At 43.0% G+C, this 20552-nt stretch overlaps 1 protein-coding gene across 3 annotated transcripts in view; it reads left to right on the top strand.

The window, feature by feature from the left end:
• The first annotated feature begins 4871 nt into the window (after nt 1-4871).
• LOC311257220 (LIM and calponin homology domains-containing protein 1-like) overlaps nt 4872-20552 on the top strand; it is a 102719-nt gene continuing 87038 nt past the window's right edge. For all 3 annotated transcript variants that reach the window (XM_084352739.1, XM_084352738.1, XM_084352737.1), the window contains exon 1: nt 4872-5153. In XM_084352739.1, coding sequence (XP_084208865.1) covers nt 5049-5153 — 105 coding nt within the window. In that variant the 5' untranslated portion in view covers nt 4872-5048. The remainder of the gene's footprint in view (nt 5154-20552) is intronic.

The following is a 20552-nucleotide window of genomic DNA, read 5'->3' as shown; positions in this document are numbered from 1 at the left end:
TTCTGAGTGCAGAGACCTTTTAAGATGAAGCTAAAAACACATTTCAATCAAGTGGAATATGTTTGTGTTTCACAGTTCAACCAGAGACTGAAGGAACGTGGCCCGAGTCGAGACGTCAAACTGAGCTGGGTGACGCAGCCTGATGGGAAGGTCTTCCACGAGGAGAAGAGGAAAGAGCAGGGCTGTGGTGGGGAGTGACTGATGCTTGATCATCTATATCTGAGCTCATATTCTTCAGCACACTACACTGAATTAATTGCACAGACACATTAACTTGCAGGATCAGTCTCTCTCGCATTATTAATAACTGCTTTAATATTTCATGGTTATTTTGTGTCACTGTTTTATGTCGCTCAGAATTTTTGCTTGTTAGGAAGTGATATATATTTTTTTTTACAATCATTATATATATATTATAATCTATTTCTGCTCTAGCTCTTCTTCTTACCTTTTTATTATATTGTTTATATTTTACTATTATTATTGTTTAGTGTTATATTGAACTGTCTTTTGGCTGCTGTGACGTCTGCGGGACGAATAAGGAATTCTGATTCTGATCACATCAGCAGTGGAGGTGTAAAACTTGTTGCCCGTCCAGATCAGGAGTCTGTCAGAGTCCACTGTGTCTAAACTCTCAGACACAGTGGATCCAGGAAGTAGCAGCCTTAGCAACAGAAGAGAGGAGGGACGAGCGTGTACACCCTCTTTACAAAATCAACACACACACATACACACACACACACACACACACACACACACACACACACACACACACACACACGTTTCAGCACTGCTGTTTTATTCCACCAGAGGTCAGCAAAGATGTAAGAATATAACGAAGCCTGTGGGCCCGGTGGGTCTGCCGCCCTGGAGAAGTCTTGACTGGTATCATGTAATCTTCAGGATACAACTTCATCAGCGAACACCTACATGTTTTATTTTAAATGACTGCACTGATCAAAGTGGGCATTCATTTTAAAATCCTGTAAGAAATATCTTTAGATAACCCTGACCCAGGAGAACACGTGGGCACAACAACAACAGCTGGATGTGTTTACAGGTGAGATGTCAAATGTAAGATGCAGACTTCAGATTACAGAACAACAACAGCTTCCTGCCGTTCAAGTACAAGCTTGCTCATGTCTTGTTGCCAGTTAGAGGATCATAGTGAGCATTTGTCTGTTGGAGCGACAGCAAAGACTCAAAAGCCACAACACAGTTTGTAATGTCTACCAGAACGACCCTGACACTCCGAGATCACTTTTTCATCAGCTACAGTGGAGTTTCTAGTTCAACATGAGGTTTAGGGCTGTTTGACCTGACGTGAGAATATATTTAAGTAACAAAGACATTTTCTCAAGTATAGTTTTGTTGATTGCCTTTCATCATATCAGTGACTGGAGGTCAGAGTTGGCCCTTTCTTTCTGGAGCTTGTTGCTCCACATCAGAGCGCTCTGATCCCTCACAGGCCCCTCACAGGTCCCTCACAGGCCCCTCACAGACCCCTCACAGGCCCCTCACAGGCCCCTCACAGACCCCACACAGGTCCCTCACAGGCCCCTCACAGACCCCTCACAGACCCCTCACAGGCCCCTCACAGACCCCTCACAGGCAGTGGTGGACAGTAGCGAAGTAAATTTACTTGAGTACTGTACTTAAGTACAGTTTTTGAGTATCTGTACTTTACTTGAGTATTATTTTGGGGGGATACTTTTACTTTCACTCCACTACATTTGAAGGACAAATATTGTACTTTTTACTCCACTACATTTCTATTAATGCTCTCGTTACTCGCTACTTTTGATCTTACGTCAGCTGATGTTTTTTTTTTTTTTTTGCAAAATTCAGAGAAAATAAACTGTTTCTGCTGATTCGCGTATGGTTTGTCTTAGTCGTATTGCCGTACCTGTACTACGTCATGAGCACCCGTGGCCTTATCTCAAACCCATGTTTGAGATTTTTGTCACAAAAACTGATTCGTTTCAGTTTAAATGTCTGTTGTGCTTACCGCGGACCAATTATATCACGGACCACAAAGACTCGTCTTCCAACCGGAAAAAGCACGTCGCGGTATGTAAAGTAGCTACTAACGTTAGCTAGCTTAATGTTTGTGAAAGAGAGTGTGTGTGTGTGTGTGTCTGTGTGTGTGTGTGTGAGAGAGAGAGAGAGAGAGAGAGAGAGAGAGAGAGAGTGGGTGTGCACGCGTTAGTGAGGTGCGGCTGTCTTTGATGTGGGTTATCCGGCTCATTTTTGGCTGTGATGTATGATATAAGTAAAGTAAACTAGCCAATAAGTTGTTTATCTGTAAATGTCAATATCAGTTCTTGTAGTGCCTGCATCTACATCTTTTTTATGTAGAGAAAGCATGGATGTCAGATGCAAAAATATACTGAACTGACCGCAGCTGTCTGCAATATATTTCACTTGTTGGTGAATGCAGCTGAGTCTGTGTTCTGAGGCTTCTTGCCTTTATTTGCTTATTTTTGAGCTATAAACTGTCTGTAGCAGAATCGCATCAGTGTATTGTATAATGACATTAAGCTACTTTCCTTTCCTGTATTTCCTGAGATATTTTTTAAATACTTTTACTTAAGTAATTTTTTAAACAAATACTTTAGTACTTTTACTTAAGTAATATTTTGAGTAAACTACTTTTACTTGTATTGGAGTAATATTTGACAAGGAGTATCTGTACTTTTACTCAAGTAGTGAAGTTGTGTACTCTGTCCACCTCTGCTCACAGGCCCTGAGGGTCCCTCACAGGCCCCTCACAGGTCCCTCACAGGTCCCTCACAGGCCCCTCACAGGTCCCTCACAGGCCCCTCACAGGCCCCTCACAGACCCCTCACAGGTCCCTCACAGACCCCTCACAGGCCCTGAGGGTCCCTCACAGGCCCCTCACAGGTCCCTCACAGACCCCACACAGGCCCCTCACAGGTCCCTCACAGGCCCCTCACAGGTCCCTCACAGGTCCCTCACAGACCCCACACAGACCCCACACAGGCCCCTCACAGACCCCTCACAGGCCCCTCACAGGCCCCTCACAGACCCTGGCCAGTGTCTGCAGGTCCCCGGTGTGTTGCTGCCCTCTGGCTGGTGGCGGAGCGGCTGCTCTGTGTATTTTGGGCCATTGGTGCGAATCATACTGCGGTCCTGTCCGTCCTGCTGCGTCAAGTTAACCAGGGACAGCTACATCACCACCAGAAACAAAGCCAGTTTACCACCAAAATAAGAGCTTCGACAAATGGCTAGAGTAGCGGAAGCTAATGGGCAGTGGGCTAATTACACTGACAGATAGCATCACTAATGACACTTATTAGTTCTCACGTGTTTAAAGAAAACTGCAGGCTGGCTAAAAACAAGAAGGACAATGAAGCTAAATAAAAATAAATGGTGTGACATTTTTAATTCACAACCATTCAGGATGCTGGGTTAGCCTAGCTAGTACCAATTAGCTTATTAGGTGATGTTTTATTGTAGTATACAAATATAGCCAGAATTTTAAAGGCCGCCAAGTATGCAAGAATTAAAACATTTAGGCTGTACATTAATACGTTTTTTTAATCGCGTTTTGTTCACTCAAACAAGCATTAGCATAGCTACATGGGCTAACATCAGCGATATTAGTGTGTCCTTATTGTTCAGTTCACCTCCAAATTTAGATTTTACTCTCGCTTAGCTTCATTAATCACATTTTCTTGTGTGTACTATTTCTTATTTCATAATGAGATTAACTATATTTTCCAGCTCACACAGTTAATAAATAAGCAATAAACAATTAGCGGTTACCTTTCTTGCTTGTGTACTCAAGATTTTTGTACCTTTGTACCACCAAAATAAAGGCATGGTTGCCATTGATGATTGGAATTGAAACACCTTAAACTGAGCAGCCATTTAAATCTGTTTGATTTCAGATGGATAAAGGATTTTTTGAGAAATCTGGAAATGACTTCATATCAGTGGGAGGTTGGCGGTGTTGGGAGTTTACCTGCAGGCTTTGGCTAGGCTGCTACTGATGCTAGCTGATTTTTGAGCAATAGACACTAACTTTCACATTTTTGTGACTCACAACAATAATTTTCAGCAATTGTAACGTAAAAGTGTCACAAAGCCTGTAAAAGTTATGTTGGAATTAAATGTAGCGGCCATTTTGCTGAATAATTGAAATCAAACTTTAAATCAAACTTCACTGCTGCACCATGGGCTTGTAATGCACACAGGCAGAAGAAGTTCAGCGTTCTTTTGGTTTTCATGATTTATTTTCCAAGAAACAAACAAAGAACAGAGGAAATCTGCAGCCTCTCCTGCTCTGGTAAAGCACACAGGCCACCCAGGTGCATCACGGTCCTCCACCTGTCCTGCTGCCTGTATAACCTCAGGTGCATCACGGTCCTACACCTGTCCTGCTGCCTGTATAACCTCAGGTGCATCACGGTCCTCCACCTGTCCTGCTGCCTGTATAACCTCAGGTGCATCACGGTCCTACACCTGTCCTGCTGCCTGTATAACCTCAGGTGCATCACGGTCCTACACCTGTCCTGCTGCCTGTATAACCTCAGGTGCCCAGATTCATAAATAAAACAAAATACTAAGGAGACAAAAGTGAACATGCTACAGAAGGAACTCATTAGACTAGCAAAATAAAATGCTATCAAACTCTTAAATCTAAATAAAGCAAACATCTTGAATAATCGAACAAAAAATACTACTTGTCATTAAATAATAACCAAAACTAACAACAGACTAATAGCTCCAACAGTCACCATGCAGTAAACTCCTCGACTGTGCTTTTATTTTGAAGCGTCACACCGGAAACGCTGCCGGTGTCTCTGGCTGACTTGACGTCGGTCGTCTGCTCGCGACACCGGAGAGCAGGAGCTGGTTCGTTCGCCTCGCCGGTGCTGCTGCAACACCTACAACCGACGGAGCGGAGCGGGCTGACCGGCGCTTCACGGCTCGTTCTGGTGGAATAACTCGGCACCGAGCTGCTCTCACACAGTTCCAGTTTCTGACAGGCTTCAGTTCGGGAGAGCGGAGCCTCTTCGCCAATGGCAAGTCCGGTTTCAGACACAGGAGCGTCTCATCAGCACCAGCCTGTGATCAGCCAGCCGGCCGCAGACTCCGCGTTTCAGGAGGCGCAGACATGGATCGAGGTGAGCGCAGAGCCGCAGCAGCGCTGTGGTCACTCCGACCTGCTGCTCCTCCCCGCAGGAGGGCTGCTGTCAGGTGGCCTTAGTGAGTCTGCAGCGCTCTGCAGCTACTTCTCCTTTAAACTGCACTTTAATGCCTCGTCACCTGTTGAAAGGTGACTCCAGCTGCGATACTTTGACTCAGATTTTGATGGAAGGTCCCTGTAGTGAGTGACAGCTGCCTGTTGAATTTAATATATCTGACATATATCATATGAAACTCAGCAGTGAGTAGAAAGTTACATTAGTAATCCTCAGTACAGTAATACTCTGTACCAGGATGGTGCCTGTGTTTGTGCTGGACCCTCCTACATGCTGCAGCAGCTCTCACTTGTTGTTGCTGAGGGCCTTTGTACAGTAGCTGTGGCTGCTGCGGGGCCTGGTGCGTGTTGGTGCGTGTTGGGCTCAAAACAATGAATGCATCATGTGGAATGGATTTTTGCCTCATTGCGAGCCTGGCGAACAATAATCACACAAACGAGGTTTTGTTCTGGGAGAATTTCCATCACGACACTTGCCTGCTGCCCCGGTGCATCTGACTGTCGTCCTGCAGTGGGCTGTCCTCTGTCAGCCTGCACACTGATGAGGCTGCTGATCTGTTGCATGTTGGTGGAGTTCAGTCTCAGCTTTGCATATTTGCATGAAGGCTCAGAAATCAGAGCTGAAGCTCTCTGTGGCACCAAGTGTTTCACAAAGTGAGTGGGCCAGTGGAGCAGGGGTGCTGGTGAGAGTTACAGGGCCCCTGTCTCTGCATGGGAGAAGACTGGGGCCCCTCATGCTCCCTCCTCATTTACATTCAACCAGTTAGTGACCCAGTGAAGGGCCTGTTGGTGCCACCTGATAACTCTGATTAACTGCTCCAACCACACCTTAATCAGTTATCAGTCCCTGAATAGTTGAACCGAGACAGTGCGACTGTTCTGATGTTTCACAGGCCAGATGATTGTTTTAGAAAGTAAATGAAAGAAACTGGCAGAATGTCTGTTATGAATGTGTTTACATGTATTTGTTGCAGCCTACAGTATTTTGAGGGCAGTTTTTGTTTTCTCACCAGATTTGATTTTATCTCTCAGGTCCAGCTTTTCTCAGCTAACATGAGTCTTATTCTGATTTATTATTGATTGTAGTTTTCCACCAAAACCCATTTAAAAAACACAACAGTTTGAAGAACAAGTATCAAGCTGAACGTTTACTGCATGTGTTAGGTGATATACTCCACCAACACTGCAGTACTGTGAAAGCTGCAGCATTCTGTCTGTAGTTTGATGCAGGTTTGTATTTGTGCTGCGTCTCTGCTGATCAGCTGTTCTTAAAGGAGCTCTGTTGAACTTCTGTGTTGAGCTTCAGAGCCAGTTGTTAGTTTGAGTTAGCAGACTCCGTTTCTAAACTAACATTAGCTACTGTTGCTCTCTGTGAGCGCACATAAAGTCACATCCTTTAGACTGTTGCGGAAAATCTGATCCAAGTCCTTCACAAGGAATCCACAGTCCAGCAGCATTAAAGTACTTCAGCACATCGTCCACAGGCTTGTAGAGACAACCGAGAGACGAGGAAGGTTTCATTTTTCATGTTACAGAAGAATCTGCTCACATGTGGCCAATAGAAAAGTGATTCGTACGTGTAAATTGCTGTAAATTGTTACGTGAAGCCCCTTTAACAGTGTAGAGTGACTGCTGAATGTGAGTGATTTGGAACGTTAGATTGTCTTCAGAGTATCTGACACGAACTTTAAAGAAGCAGCATTGTGTTGGTCCACTACTGTAGTTATTAGATATTTGATGGATCCCACAGGTGTCACGTCAGATCGTGTTGGTTACTTCAGAGCAGGTTTGTCTCTCTGCAGCACCTGCACTGAGACTTTTGATTATGCCAGTGTCAATGTTGTTCCTCATGAATAGGAGATATATCAGATAATGGTAATGACTAAGTCATATTGTTGCATCTGTGCATATTTATTTAAGTGTTATTATCATCAGCTGCTGCAGGACATAGATTTGTTCTGCCAATACAGATAACTGAGTAATAACCTGCTTCTCAAAATGAAGTTCCTTCTCCTTCTTCTTCTCCTCCTTCTCCTTCTTCTTCTCCTTTTTCTTCTTCTCCTCCTTCTTCTCCTTCTCCTTCTTCTCCTTCTTCTTCTTCTCCTTCTTCTCCTTCTCCTTCTTCTCCTTCTTCTTCTTCTTTTTCTTCTTCTTCTCCTTCTTCTCCTTCTTCTCCTTTTTCTTCTTCTCCTCCTTCTTCTCCTTCTCCTTCTTCTCCTTCTTCTTCTTCTTTTTCTTCTTCTTCTCCTTCTTCTCCTTCTTCTCCTTTTTCTTCTTCTTCTTCTTTTTCTTCTTCTTCTCCTTCTTCTCCTTCTTCTCCTTTTTCTTCTTCTCCTCCTTCTTCTCCTTCTCCTTCTTCTCCTTCTTCTTCTTCTTTTTCTTCTTCTTCTCCTTCTTCTCCTTTTTCTTCTTCTCCTCCTTCTTCTTCTTCTCCTTCTTCTCCTTCTTCTTCTTCTTCTTCTTCTTCTTTTTCTTCTTCTTTTTCTTCTCCTTCTCCTTCTTCTTCTTCTCCTTTTTCTTCTTCTCCTCCTTCTTCTCCTTCTCCTTCTTCTCCTTCTTCTTCTTCTTTTTCTTCTTCTTCTCCTTCTTCTCCTTTTTCTTCTTCTTCTCCTTCTTCTCCTTCTCCTTCTCCTTCTTCTTCTTCTTCTTCTTCTTCTCCTTCTTTTTCTTCTTTTTCTTCTCCTTCTTTTTCTTCTTCTTCTTCTTCTTCTTCTTCTTCTTTTTCTTCTTCTTCTTCTCCTTCTTCTTCTCCTTTTTCTTCTTCTTCTCCTTCTTCTTCTTCTTCTTCTTTTTCTTCTTCTTCTTCTTCTTCTTCTTCTTCTTCTCCTTCTTCTTCTTCTTCTTCTTCTTCTTCTTCTTCTTCTCCTTCTTTTCTTCTTCTTCAGATAATCTGCTTTATTTAATTTCATCATCAGCTGATAATCAATAATATAAACTTCTCAATATTGGGCCGATACTTTATCGGGCCTTTATATAGCTGCTGCGCTACATTAACTGTACATTGGTTGGACTATTCCACCTACTACTGTAAGTGTCTTACACTCTAAAGAGGATATAAAACTCTCTGAAGGTATATAAAACATTTTTTTGTAGTTTGAGACTAGTTTTTAGTAGTTTTTGGATGTTTTAAGTGGATCTTACTAACAACCCGATATGTAATCATAGTTATAACATACTGTGTTTAATCTAATGTGAGTGTATCACATCTCAAAGTATTTTTGAAAGTGACAGCTCCTCCTTCAGAGTGTCAGGCACCTGTACAGACCTATTTAGCAGCACCAAACTCCTCGGAGGCACATATCAGATCTTTAAAAAGCCACTACTGACCCAGAATCTTCGAAGCAGATCTGGGCTGAGAGCTGAAAAGCTCGGTAGTCAACTGATACTGCTCCTGTGTTGTTGTTCCTCTATCACCCTTCCCCCACGGGGACTGATTTCATTACCCATACACACCTGGTGACAGTCCTACGGTCACCTCAGGGAACCACAGACAGGTCACTGGTTCCTGAATGAATACAAAGCCTCCGTCAGCATCCAGACGGCTAATGTTTGACTGCATGTATTCAGCTGCTGTGTCATTTACGATGTCAGGACTCCAGGCTAGAGGTGAGAACAACAGGTCCCCTGTTTGCCATGAACTGTCAGAGGCGAATCAGAACTGACATCCTCACAGGTGTGTTTGTGCTGCTATCCTCATCAGACATATGTTTAGTTACTTTCACTGTCTTTGCTGTCTGTCCTCTTGTTTGTTTCATTTTAGGTTTGTAATCCTTGATAATTTTAACTGTTTATATTATGTCAGAAACCCATTTGTGCAATATTAAATTCTTAAATGTGAAGACATGTCTCCAACTTCTGACATTCCAGCAGTGTGACATTTTTGATGATGATTTCTGAACAAGAAAACAGATGACAAACAGACGTGTCTTGTGGAGGCGTGTTTGAATTTGTATTTTTAATAACCTGGAGCAGTTACTCTTTAATTTTGGTTTGTTGTGGCAGGTGAGAATAATTTGACTGCTGTGCACTTGGTGACCACACAGATGTTGATGTTGAAACTGCTGTTGAGAACCAGATTTATACCTCTGTCATCGTGTTCTGGCTTCCTGCCATAGTTGACCTGATTTACGGTCCAGGATATGATTTAACCCTGCAGGTTGCCACAGCACCACTGGAACAGTACAGGGACACTATGGATTATTAAGCTCTGTCATACATTTATTATACACCTAAAGTAATTGTTTGCACATGTTTTGACATAGAGTAACGACACCGATTATTAGTTATCAACAAGACCGTTAACCCATATCTGGAACTGCTATACAGTTGTGTCTTACTGTACTTAAGTACAATTTTTAGTTACTTGAGTATTTCCATTTTCTGCTACTTTATACTTCCACTCCACTGCATTGATGTGATAACTTTAGTTACTAGTTACTTTGCAGATTCAGATTATTCAGTGTTGATAGGCTAATACTTGTGACATGTAACCGATCAGATAGTGTTGGAGGCGGGACGTTGAGTGAGAACATGGAGTGGTGACTACAGGCAGAGAGAGGATGCTCCATCAGAGCCAAAGCGGTGCATTTTTAAATCAATTTATTTAATCGACAATTAGAGACAAAAAACAGATATGATAATTGTAAAACTGAATTTCAGCCTTGTTGATGGGCCAGGCCGATAAGCAGTCTCTCTCTCATTTACAGAGAGGGAGATAATTTTGTTCCCACAAAGTCAGTAACTCTTCTTGTCTACTGAAGAATCCTGTGGTCCTGACTGTAAAACCAGACACCTTGATGAAGCCTTCACAGCTGCCCTCATTACTTCCTTGCCCGCCGCTTCTTCTCAACATCTCGTCAGTAACGCTGCTGCTAATGACGGTGTTCAGACTGCTCTGAAGTTCAGAAGAGACTGACTGGCCCTTTGATGAGGGTGGAAGGCTTCAGTTGGTGAGGCTGATTGATTTGTGTCACAGAGCCTCAGGCTGTTTGCATCAACATAAACCGGATGAAATGATCTGGTTCTTTTCCAGCAAACATCCGAGTGGTTTTGATGAATTAGCTTTTTTCTGAATGGTGGTTGAGGACTTTTTTTGCTGTAGGCAAATTATTATGAAAGTCTAACTGTGAGAGAATAACTTCATTAGAGTTGCATCATTTAATTACCCTCCCTGTTCTGATTAAAGATGTTTCTGGAGGATATTAACATGGAGATCGTGCAATGGAACTAATGGAAAAGTTGAAATTATGTAACCAAAGCTTGTAAATAAAGGCGAACACAGTTTGGCGAGTGGAGCGTAATAAGATATATCGTCAGTTTAAACAAAGCCAAGTATGAAATATTAACTCACTGACGTGTTTCATGTTGGTTGCCTTTCTTTGGGAGGTCAATCTTACTTTGTGAAAGCAGACAGTGTAAAATAATGAAGTATATAATAATATACTTAATTAAAATAATAAGTGTCTGCTCCGGCGTCTGCTCTGGTGTCTGCACTGGTGTCTGCTCCGGTGTCTGCTCTGGTGTCTGCACTGGTGCCTGCTCTGGTGTCTGCTCTGGTGTCTGCACTGGTGTCTGCTCCGGTGTCTGCTCTGGTGTCTGCTCTGGTGCCTGCTCCGGCGTCTGCTCTGGTGTCTGCACTGGTGCCTGCTCTGGTGTCTGCACTGGTGTCTGCTCCGGTGTCTGCTCTGGTGTCTGCACTGGTGTCTGCTCCGGTGTCTGCTCTGGTGTCTGCACTGGTGTCTGCTCCGGCGTCTGCTCTGGTGTCTGCTCTGGTGTCTGCTCTGGTGTCTGCTCCGGTGTCTACTCTGGTGTCTGCTCTGGTGTCTGCACTGGTGTCTGCTCCGGCGTCTGCTCTGGTGTCTGCTCTGGTGTCTGCTCTGGTGTCTGCTCCGGTGTCTACTCTGGTGTCTGCTCCGGTGCCTGCTCCGGTGTCTGCTCCGGTGTCTGCTCTGGTGTCTGCACTGGTGCCTGCTCCGGTGTCTACTCTGGTGTCTGCTCTGGTGTCTGCTCCGGTGCCTTCTCCGGTGTCTGCACTGGTGTCTGCACTGGTGTCTGCTCCGGTGTCTGCACTGGTGTCTGCTCCGGTGTCTGCTCCGGTGCCTGCTCCGGTGTCTGCTCCGGTGTCTGCTCCGATGTCTGCACCGGTGCCTGCTCCGGTGTCTGCTCCGGTGCCTGCTCCGGTGTCTGCTCCGGCGTCTGCTCCGGTGTCTGCTCCGATGTCTGCACTGGTGCCTGCTCCGGTGTCTGCTCCGGTGTCTGCTCCGGTGTCTGCTCCAATGTCTGCACTGGTGCCTGCTCCGATGTCTGCACTGGTGCCTGCTCCGGTGTCTGCTCCGATGTCTGCACTGGTGCCTGCTCCGGTGTCTGCTCCGGTGTCTGCTCCGGTGTCTGCTCCGATGTCTGCACTGGTGCCTGCTCCGGTGTCTGCTCCGGTGTCTGCTCCGGTGCCTGCTCCGGTGTCTGCTCTGGTGTCTGCTCTAATGTCTGCTCCGGTGTCTGCTCTGGTGTCTGCTCCGGTGTCTGCTCTGGTGTCTGCTCCGGTGTCTGCTCTGGTGTCTGCTCCAGTGTCTGCTCCGGTGTCTGCTCTGCTCTGCAGCATTTTTCCCTTTTTTTGCCTGATCGACAACAATTGATCAAATACTAAAGCCGTTGCTCTATTAATTGACTAATTGATAACTCGTATCAGCTCTATCACTGTTACATCAGACGAACACAGTTTACAAATGGAATCAAGTTATCTAGTTTGAACTGGTTCGTAATATGTCCGTGTGTTCTCCGTGTCTGCATATCTACAAAGATTAGGTATCAACTGTGTCATGCTTTGTCTTGGTTCCCTGCAGAAACAGGCTCAGTGTGGTCAGAGTTGTTTGAACGGCTGTTTATATGACTGTTTAACTGTCTGAAGATGGCACTCACGCTCTTGATGCTGCTTGATATTTCTACCTTATGTGGCAAAAATGTATTATGTCAACAATTCTTCTTGGCAGCAAGACGTTTTTTTTCCAGAGCTGTCTCGACTCATTCAGTGTCTCTTTCTATTAGTTCTGTATTGTCTGAGTATCTTTCTCTTAACACCAAACACCCACCTCCTTCTACCCGTGTCATGACATGTTCAGGGGGTTGTGAATGATAGTGTTCGATTGTGGCATGTGTGATATCATCTACATGTCAAAGGCTGATAGAATTACATCGATATGACTGTACTCAACAGTCAAATCAGCAGACTGATCCATGTTATTAGATTCAGTGTAGATACAACTGTGACACAGTATTTAGTATCTGAACACATAAAGAAAGTCTACTCAAACCTGCACAATGCAGATGCAGTTGGTATCCAACCCTGCGTTGGTATTTGTTCTTTTAACTAGTAACTGAATCAGAACAACACAGTCAGTCCCCTGAAAATGGGCCTGTGCAATGCAAAGGTTCAGTGGAGGACATCCAATAGACACGAGACTACACTGCTTAACAAACTGGTTTAGATCAATCACCATGCAGTGAAATATTGACAATAAGGACCAACCTTATCCAGCTGGAATGAGCTGCAGTATCAGGTTGAAGTGTGGAGCAGGACTGGACGTGTTGACAGCTCCTGTTGTTTTCTACGGAAACTTTGACTTAGGGAACCTGGAAACGGTTAACAGAGCCAAGCAGATGTGGGAAGAGGATAATGGTTACCAAAGAGTTTTTATTAACACTAACGATGATCGTCATGCATTGTAAGAACAATATGCCATCTCTCCACACCTCCATGAGCCTAGTGTGGTACGAGATGCATTAAGGTTTCTCTGCAAAATGTTATTTGAATAGTGTTTTTACAATCTGTCAACAATGTAGGTTTTGTGTTCATGTCAGATTTGACTGAAATAGTGTTCCAGTGCTGTTTGGCACAAAGAGTCAGAGTGTGTTGTGATTGCTGAGTGAAAGAAATAACTGACATCCATCATGTTAAAATGAAAGGGAGGCCATGTGGAGAGCTGTCAGAGAAAGAGACCGTGATGTATGGATGCTTACAGCTGCAGTCCACACTATTAATTGTTGGATGAGTGTTTGCTTTATACCTGCACTGTGAAATTTAGATTTCTGCACTCATCAGTAAGGGCTCCTTCTTTGTTGGATGTCATGACAGCAACAGAAAAGCAGTGCACCTCTCTGATATTTGCCCCCGGCTGTTTTAGAAAGATCTGTAGCGCCTCCTGAAATCCTCCATGATGTCATTCCCAGTTTGGGGACATTGTCAGTTTTTCCTTCAGAATGGACTGATGTGTTAAGTGCTCATATTTCCTGTTAGTTTTTCTCAAAGTATACGAGATGCATTGCCATGACTACAAGCAGGAAGGATGTTATTCGAGAAGGAAGTGTCTGTCAGAGAAGCACTGAGGCCAGACTGAGGACATCCCCTTCATCACTCACCTTAATGCTGTGATGAGCTGGATATCCATGGTCAGCCACCTCCCCCCTCCTCACTGTGCAGCCTGAACGATGAGCTTAGAGTACACAGTTAAGTGTATTATTCCAGGATGAGAATTAAGTTTGATCATGGACATGATTCATTTCAGCTGACCAAGTCTTTCACTTGGTTTCTCTGCATTCACAGTTGATTTACTACAACTGCTGTCAGTCTGTTGATGGTCATTGTTAAATACAGTCATATTTTAGGAATTTGGACAGAAAGGACAATCAGCCTGATTCATAATTCATAAGCAGAGTAAATACAAATGGTGTTTACAAAATAGGGGTCATACACAGCTGGTGATGATGTTTCTTATGTCTCTTCAGGGAAGAGTGTGGGTACTTACAGATCATTTTCAGTAGGGCTGATCATGACTCAAACACTACATGTGTCCCTGTAATAAGCGTTATTAGCCACAGTTACAGTCATTTGAAATGTATTTATGTAGCTTAAATTGGCATCCAAGCAATAATTGATTGAACAAGTCTCAGCATAACCATCGATGTTCCACTCAGCTGAGCCGTAGCTGATACAAGAGCAATACACAATTGTCTTATGTTTTTTTTCAGTTCGACTGAAGGTTCTTCACAGTTACATAAATCAGAACCACAGAGCTTCAGTCACTCACACAAATGAGAAATCCCTGAAAGTAAGATGCTAATCACTAATCCTGTGGTTATGATCTTCTTAATCTCAGCAGAAGCCTTCTGTCGTCTCCCCGTGAAGCAGGACAGAGCTGCTGTGTTGACACAGAGGCATTAGTGAAACAGCAACAAGGGTTTAGTTGTTTAAGTGAAGCAGATTTATGGCTCTTTATGTTTGTCTTCTAATGTTTCAGCCCCCTGATTCAACTGTTTCTTCTAAACTCTAGCTGTATGTTTTACATCAATAACAATGGAGGCATCTTTTGGCCTCAGTGTGTTTCATATGTTCAGATGCTTTCAGATATGTTGCCATAATTCAGCAGACTGTAACAGTTTGTAAAGAGGATGTCATGGCACACACACACACACACACAAATCCAACAATGTAGTTGTCAGCAAAAGCCTCACAGTCTGGGTCCAGATGGGTCTTTATGGACACTCACACGTTTGGGGTGAGAGGTGATCATGTGGTGGATTACCGAGGTAGATGGGAGATTAGCCCCTCCTTGTGTGCATGTTTGTACATTTGTGTTCATGACTCTTCCACATGCTGTAGTTCCAGTGTCACACTTGTCACAAATAATGACCACAGTTGCCTTGTTTTCATATACTCTGTAGCTGGTCTTGAATGCAGCGTGACTGATCATCAGTCATTGTGCTGTTCATGTGTGTCCTGCAGCCTTTAATGCCCTTTATCTCAAGGAGCTTTCAGATAAAGCAGTGGATTTGTTGGCTGCTGCTCACTTCCAATAAGGGCAAAGTGGATATTTTAAGGCTGTACCTGCCAAAGTAGAGGCACATAAGAAATATGCGCTTATAAAGCAGGAAGGAAATAAAAAGCTCAATTTATCTAGTAAAATCCACAGGTGCTTCATTTCACAAGCAAATATATTCAAATACAGTCGTCTACTGGACAAAGTGAAAGGTGCTTAACCAGTTAGGTTGATGACAACTTATCACAAACACCAGCAGCCTGTCATGGTCAGTATGGCATGTGTTTCTGCAGAGGTAAGGACACCAGCCTAAATACAGCTGATTTTTTTACATGCATCATTCCCTGAGAAATCAAAGTAAATGTCAACGCCCTGTCTCACAAAGTTAGAAAGAAAGTGAGAAAACATTTCTGGATCCATCCATTTATCTGGATCCTTACCAGAAGTTAATGTGGTCTCTTCTGGGCTGAGACTAATCGTTCACGGACACAGGCAGGAACAAAACTTATTTTTAGTAACTGATGAAAAACAATAAACTGGCCTGAGAGAGGAAGCTTTATTTCTGTGAATATAAGACTGCTCTGTTTTTCATACTTTCATATTGATAACATTTGCTAATGTCAGACTTCTTTTCAGTCAAACTCTCAGTAGGTTTATGACCTGGGTATACTCAGTCAGATACTAGTGTCTGGTGTGGGCCATAGCGTCGTCAGAGCTATGCAACTGTCACACCAGCAGTTCAGATAGTAAACCGGCTCCATTAAGGTCGGTATGAGGCTGATTGTTGTTCCACACATTGATTCATTTTGTGGTTAACTAGAAAGAAAGAATGGCTTCCCGATTATTATGAAATAGTTACATTTTGTTTTTGTGAACTTACATTAGTGACCTGGCCAGGATGTACTCTGCCTCTCCACACGCTGGCTGGAAGAGACTTTAACCCATCACGGTCTCCAATTAGCTGTGCAGTGTAGAAAATCTCTCTGACTTTGTGCGTACGTGTGTGTGTCTGTTACAAGTGTGCCTGCGACAAGGTGAACACATTGTTCTTGTACAGCTGTCAGATCTGTGTGTTCACACACTGAAAGACAAAAAGAGCTTTCAAGTAGGAGAGAGAGGCAGCCTGGCACACACACACACACACACACACACACACACAATAAGCATCAGAGTGAGGCGGTACAGTGTGTGTGTGGCAGCACGACCACTCTCAGCAGGGAAGCTGTTCACAGTTGTTACTTGCCACCTAATGCTCAGTCTGAAACATAAGTGACAGATGCTGACAGCTTGTTGCTGTCACGAGTGGGAGGTTTGGCATTTTAAAGTAAATTTCAAGTAATTAGGATGAAAATGGCTATGTAATTATGAATGTTTGTCATGTAAATCTGTAACGGTATACTGTGTTTGTGTGTCCTTTTGCTTGAATTTGGCTTTTTTTGTTGTAAACATGTCTGTGAGTGTGTCCGACAGCAGATTGGCAAGCGTTTGGTCAGACTGAACTGTGCTAAACAATCTAAGAAAGTTAAATCTCCTTGTATAATTATGAGACATTCAAGGGGAAAATAAAATGTAATGAGCTGGAGAAACCTTCCGTCTGTTGGTCTCTGATCTAACCGCAACTGCTTCAATCAAGACATTGCCATAAATAATTTTTTAAAACCCTCCAAGGCAGCCTTGAAGTAGAATTTATTATACAGTCGTGTTGCAATGTGCGGTTCTACTTCCTCATGAAAGCCACAGTATATCTGAAAAACCCCAGAGCTGTTGTCAGCTCATGGTACTCCTTTGACTAACCACAAAATGAAAGCTTTTTAGGTTTTACTTGACGGACCTGCTTTCTTTTTCATCAAGCAGCAGCCACAAACCACAGATGACCTTGAAACAAACTCTGATCTGTCTTCTCAAAGTTAAACCAGTTAAACTAAAATTCAACTTTGTGGAATAGATAGCAGCAAGCAACCATACCAGAGATCTGCTCCTTGAACTTCACCACATCACCGCTCGGTAATTGTTCAAAGTCCTCAAAGCAGTTTACTTCCTCCAAACATTTCTCTTCACCCATTCTGAGACTTGAACCGTTCAGTCACAAGCCTCTTCTCTAATCTTTGCCCATAATTACAGGCCGTACCTCCTCTGTCATGTTATCTGCCATCACTCTTATCACTACCCTTATTCACGTACAATGTGTATTCAGATTCCTTGAATGTTTTGTTGGCTTTTTAATTGAAAGGTCACAGATTTAAGCCTTTGCTCTTCTCTTCACATTGTCCTTAGCAGCAGATACACATGGAGTTTGTAATGGACAGCTTCCTCGTGTTGAGAAAGAGAAAACATGAGGGTGTTATCACACTCACGCTACGTGGAGCTGTGTAGCCAGGCATGTGTGACTGTTTGATGGATAGAACAGAGACTGATGTTCCTCCACCGTCCAGGGGATGGTTCTAATTGGGTCATGCAGGCTGAGCTGGTTTCCTAGTTTTCTGAGTGGGGGCACTGGGGAGCTGGTCTCTTTCTGACTGTCGAGGGAGCAAGATCAACCTGCACCGGATGGCAGGCTGACTGACAGTCTTATAGCAATAGTGTAAAACCAAATTATGACAAAGGTTTTAGCATATTGTGTCCTTGAACTGGTCCAAGGTTTTGACTTCACTCTACACAATTCATTCTTCGCCTAAAGGGCAAATGAAATGATTGGTCCATGTTAGTTTGAAGCCAAAATCCCTTCTTCATGTTGTCGGGAGAGGGGTTCGGCTTGTTTCAGCACTATTTACAATAGAGTCCGACCGATACTTGATTTCTGGGGCCGATGCAGATATTTGGGAGGAATGTCTAACATTGAGATATCGATATATTGGCAGATATAACCTTTAAGGGTTTAACATTCTTATCTGCATTATAATCTCTAACTAAAGTTTTCATATCAGCACATATCTGACAACATATACGCAGAATAGCATCCATCGTCCTGCTCTATTTAGAGGATTAAAGTGACATCATGACAGATGATGTGCCTCAGCTCTTGCCTCATTTCATTAAAAGATATCTCGTGTTGTTTCAAGCAGAAAGTGAAATTGTTCTTCACAGTTAAAATAACTGAGGTCCGCCATGAATGAAGGCTTTTAGAAGTGAGTGGGATGGCTTTCATTGTGTCACACACAGTGTCATACACATGATTGTGTGGCCACTCACCCAAACATTCCTGAGCCCCTCAATCCCCGTCCCATTCAAACTCTTGTATACAGACAAACACAGACACACTCACTGAGCTCCCCAGCTGGTCGCCCCCAGCAACAATGCGTGCTGTCACTACGCTCTGGAAAGTGACACAATCGTCTCTCAGCTGACGGGCATTTGTCTGGACACGGCTGCGTGATGCAGCATCGCTGTCACTGATGTTCTCTCATAGCAGAGGTGGATTTCTGTATAGTCGCTACGGTGTTCATGTACAAAATGTTACTTTTCTACTGAAGGCCTTTCATTAGAATACACAGCTTTAAGGTATTTGGATCTTTGGTCAGCTGACAGCAACATCTTTGTGCTACCTTTATCAATTTATTATATTTTGCAAAGCTTTGAATTAAGTTTAAATTTGTCATTAAAGAAGTTAAAGGGAGATGGAAGAGATTAATGTTGGTTTAGGGTTGAAGCAGAATCGTATTGAGGATTAATAACATGCATGTTTCTGCCCCCTGGTGCTTCCATTGCTGCCTCTTTAGTATTAGTGTTCAGCTAAAACCATTAGCTGTTATTTGCATGAGAATAAGTGTCTGAATACGTACGTTCGTACGTGTGTAAATGTGTAAATGAGAGATATTAACTTACAGCACTTTGTAGCAGGAGCTTTATAAAGTTCACTCCATTGACTTGTATTAGTTCACGGAGCAGAGCTGCCTCCTCCAATATGGCGGCAACGTCGACGTATCGCAGCAGCGAGCCAACCCGCTCAATGAGGCGTCTGTGTATGTGTCTATGCTTCTTCCTCCGTTTCATGGCGGGTGGCAACCAGCCAGCGTTAAGGTAAATTACCACTATGTTACGTGCTCAAAAACGGAGGTGCTGATTGGCCGAAGAGGAGTCCTGTGTGTCTGCGCTCGATTGCTCTTCCTCGACTACCCGGATGTCTGTCACAGTAAATTGAAATTGAATTGTGAGAACTGAATGTGAAAATATATAGAGTTGATTTTCAGTGAGGATCAAATATAGTTTCAGAGAAATTGAATTAAATTTCATGATCTTACATTCAGTTTCAACTTTATTGGAAATCAGTTCCAAACTAATAAATTCAATTTCAAATTATAAATTTCAGATTCAGTTTTTCAATGCAATGATTCAAACTAAACAAAACAAAAAATAAAATGATGTGATTCAAATTCAGTTTTTCAATGCAGTTATTCAGGTTTAGCAATTCAAATATAAATGATTCAAATTCAGTTTCTAGTGGCACATATTTCAGCCCATAGTCTGCTTTCCTTCTTTTGCTCACGATTTTTTCATTCTTCAGGAAGAACTCATAATCACAGTTTTGCACCTTTTGCACAACTTTAAATACCAACTTCATCTCATTATAGACGTATTAGTTCATCTCATTATAGACGTATTAGTTCATCTCATTATAGACGTATTAGTTAGCTCCTGAGACCGATAGACGGGTCCTGGCAGCGAACTAGTAACCTCTTTTGATTGAGGGCTAAAATATGTTAAGCTGTCGGGACCTGAATGTGGATACTCTGCAACTGCCTCAGTGTTTTGGATTATTATGTATTAAAGAGATTGGCGTTTATTGGATTCTTCAGAGTGAAACTTTTGGGTGGTCTTGCTACCAATTACATGTTTTGATTATTTCCCATCTGGACTCATTGAATACATCACTACTGCACATGAAGTGTAGTCGATGAGGGTGGAAACACATCCCCATAAGTGTAGTTTCAGCAGATGTTAAGTAATAAACCTGTCTGTTGAATTATTGTGTTGCACCTACACTCACTGCATGAACACGTGGATAATAGAGCGGAGCTGAGACAAAAACTGACCGTCCCTCCTTTTCTGCCTTTTATTACCTTTTATTGAGCGCAGAAACAGAAACAGCTTCTACTACTGTACGAGCTCGAAGTACCGCTGAACTCAAAATCTGATTATTTTAAGCATGAGGCAATGTTTAAGCAAATGATCTAAAATACTTTCCATGTGCAGAGTTTCACTCTGATGTTGACTGATGCAACACAGCAGCGATCCAGTTTATACCCAGATCATATTCTGGACCTCATTTGCTTCATTTGTTGTTCTGTATACCTCGTGTGGGGTTTGTCTTTTATGTAAAAAGTCTCCAGGTACAGATGAAGCTTTATGTTTTATGATACTCAAGGCAGCAATAACATTTAAGCAGAACAGAAGAATGATTGGGTAATCAATGAAGGAGTAGTAAAATCCATAAATAGCTCCACCTGCTGTTCAGAAACTCAAACCTCACTGACGTCAAAATGAGAGGAAATTGAAACCGTCATGATCGCTGTACT

Source organism: Pagrus pagrus (assembly GCF_965226575.1).
Source record: "Pagrus pagrus genome assembly, chromosome: 5".
Lineage (NCBI taxonomy): Eukaryota > Metazoa > Chordata > Actinopteri > Spariformes > Sparidae > Pagrus > Pagrus pagrus.
Note: the sequence above shows the minus strand (reverse complement) of the source record. Positions and strands in the feature narration are given on the sequence as shown.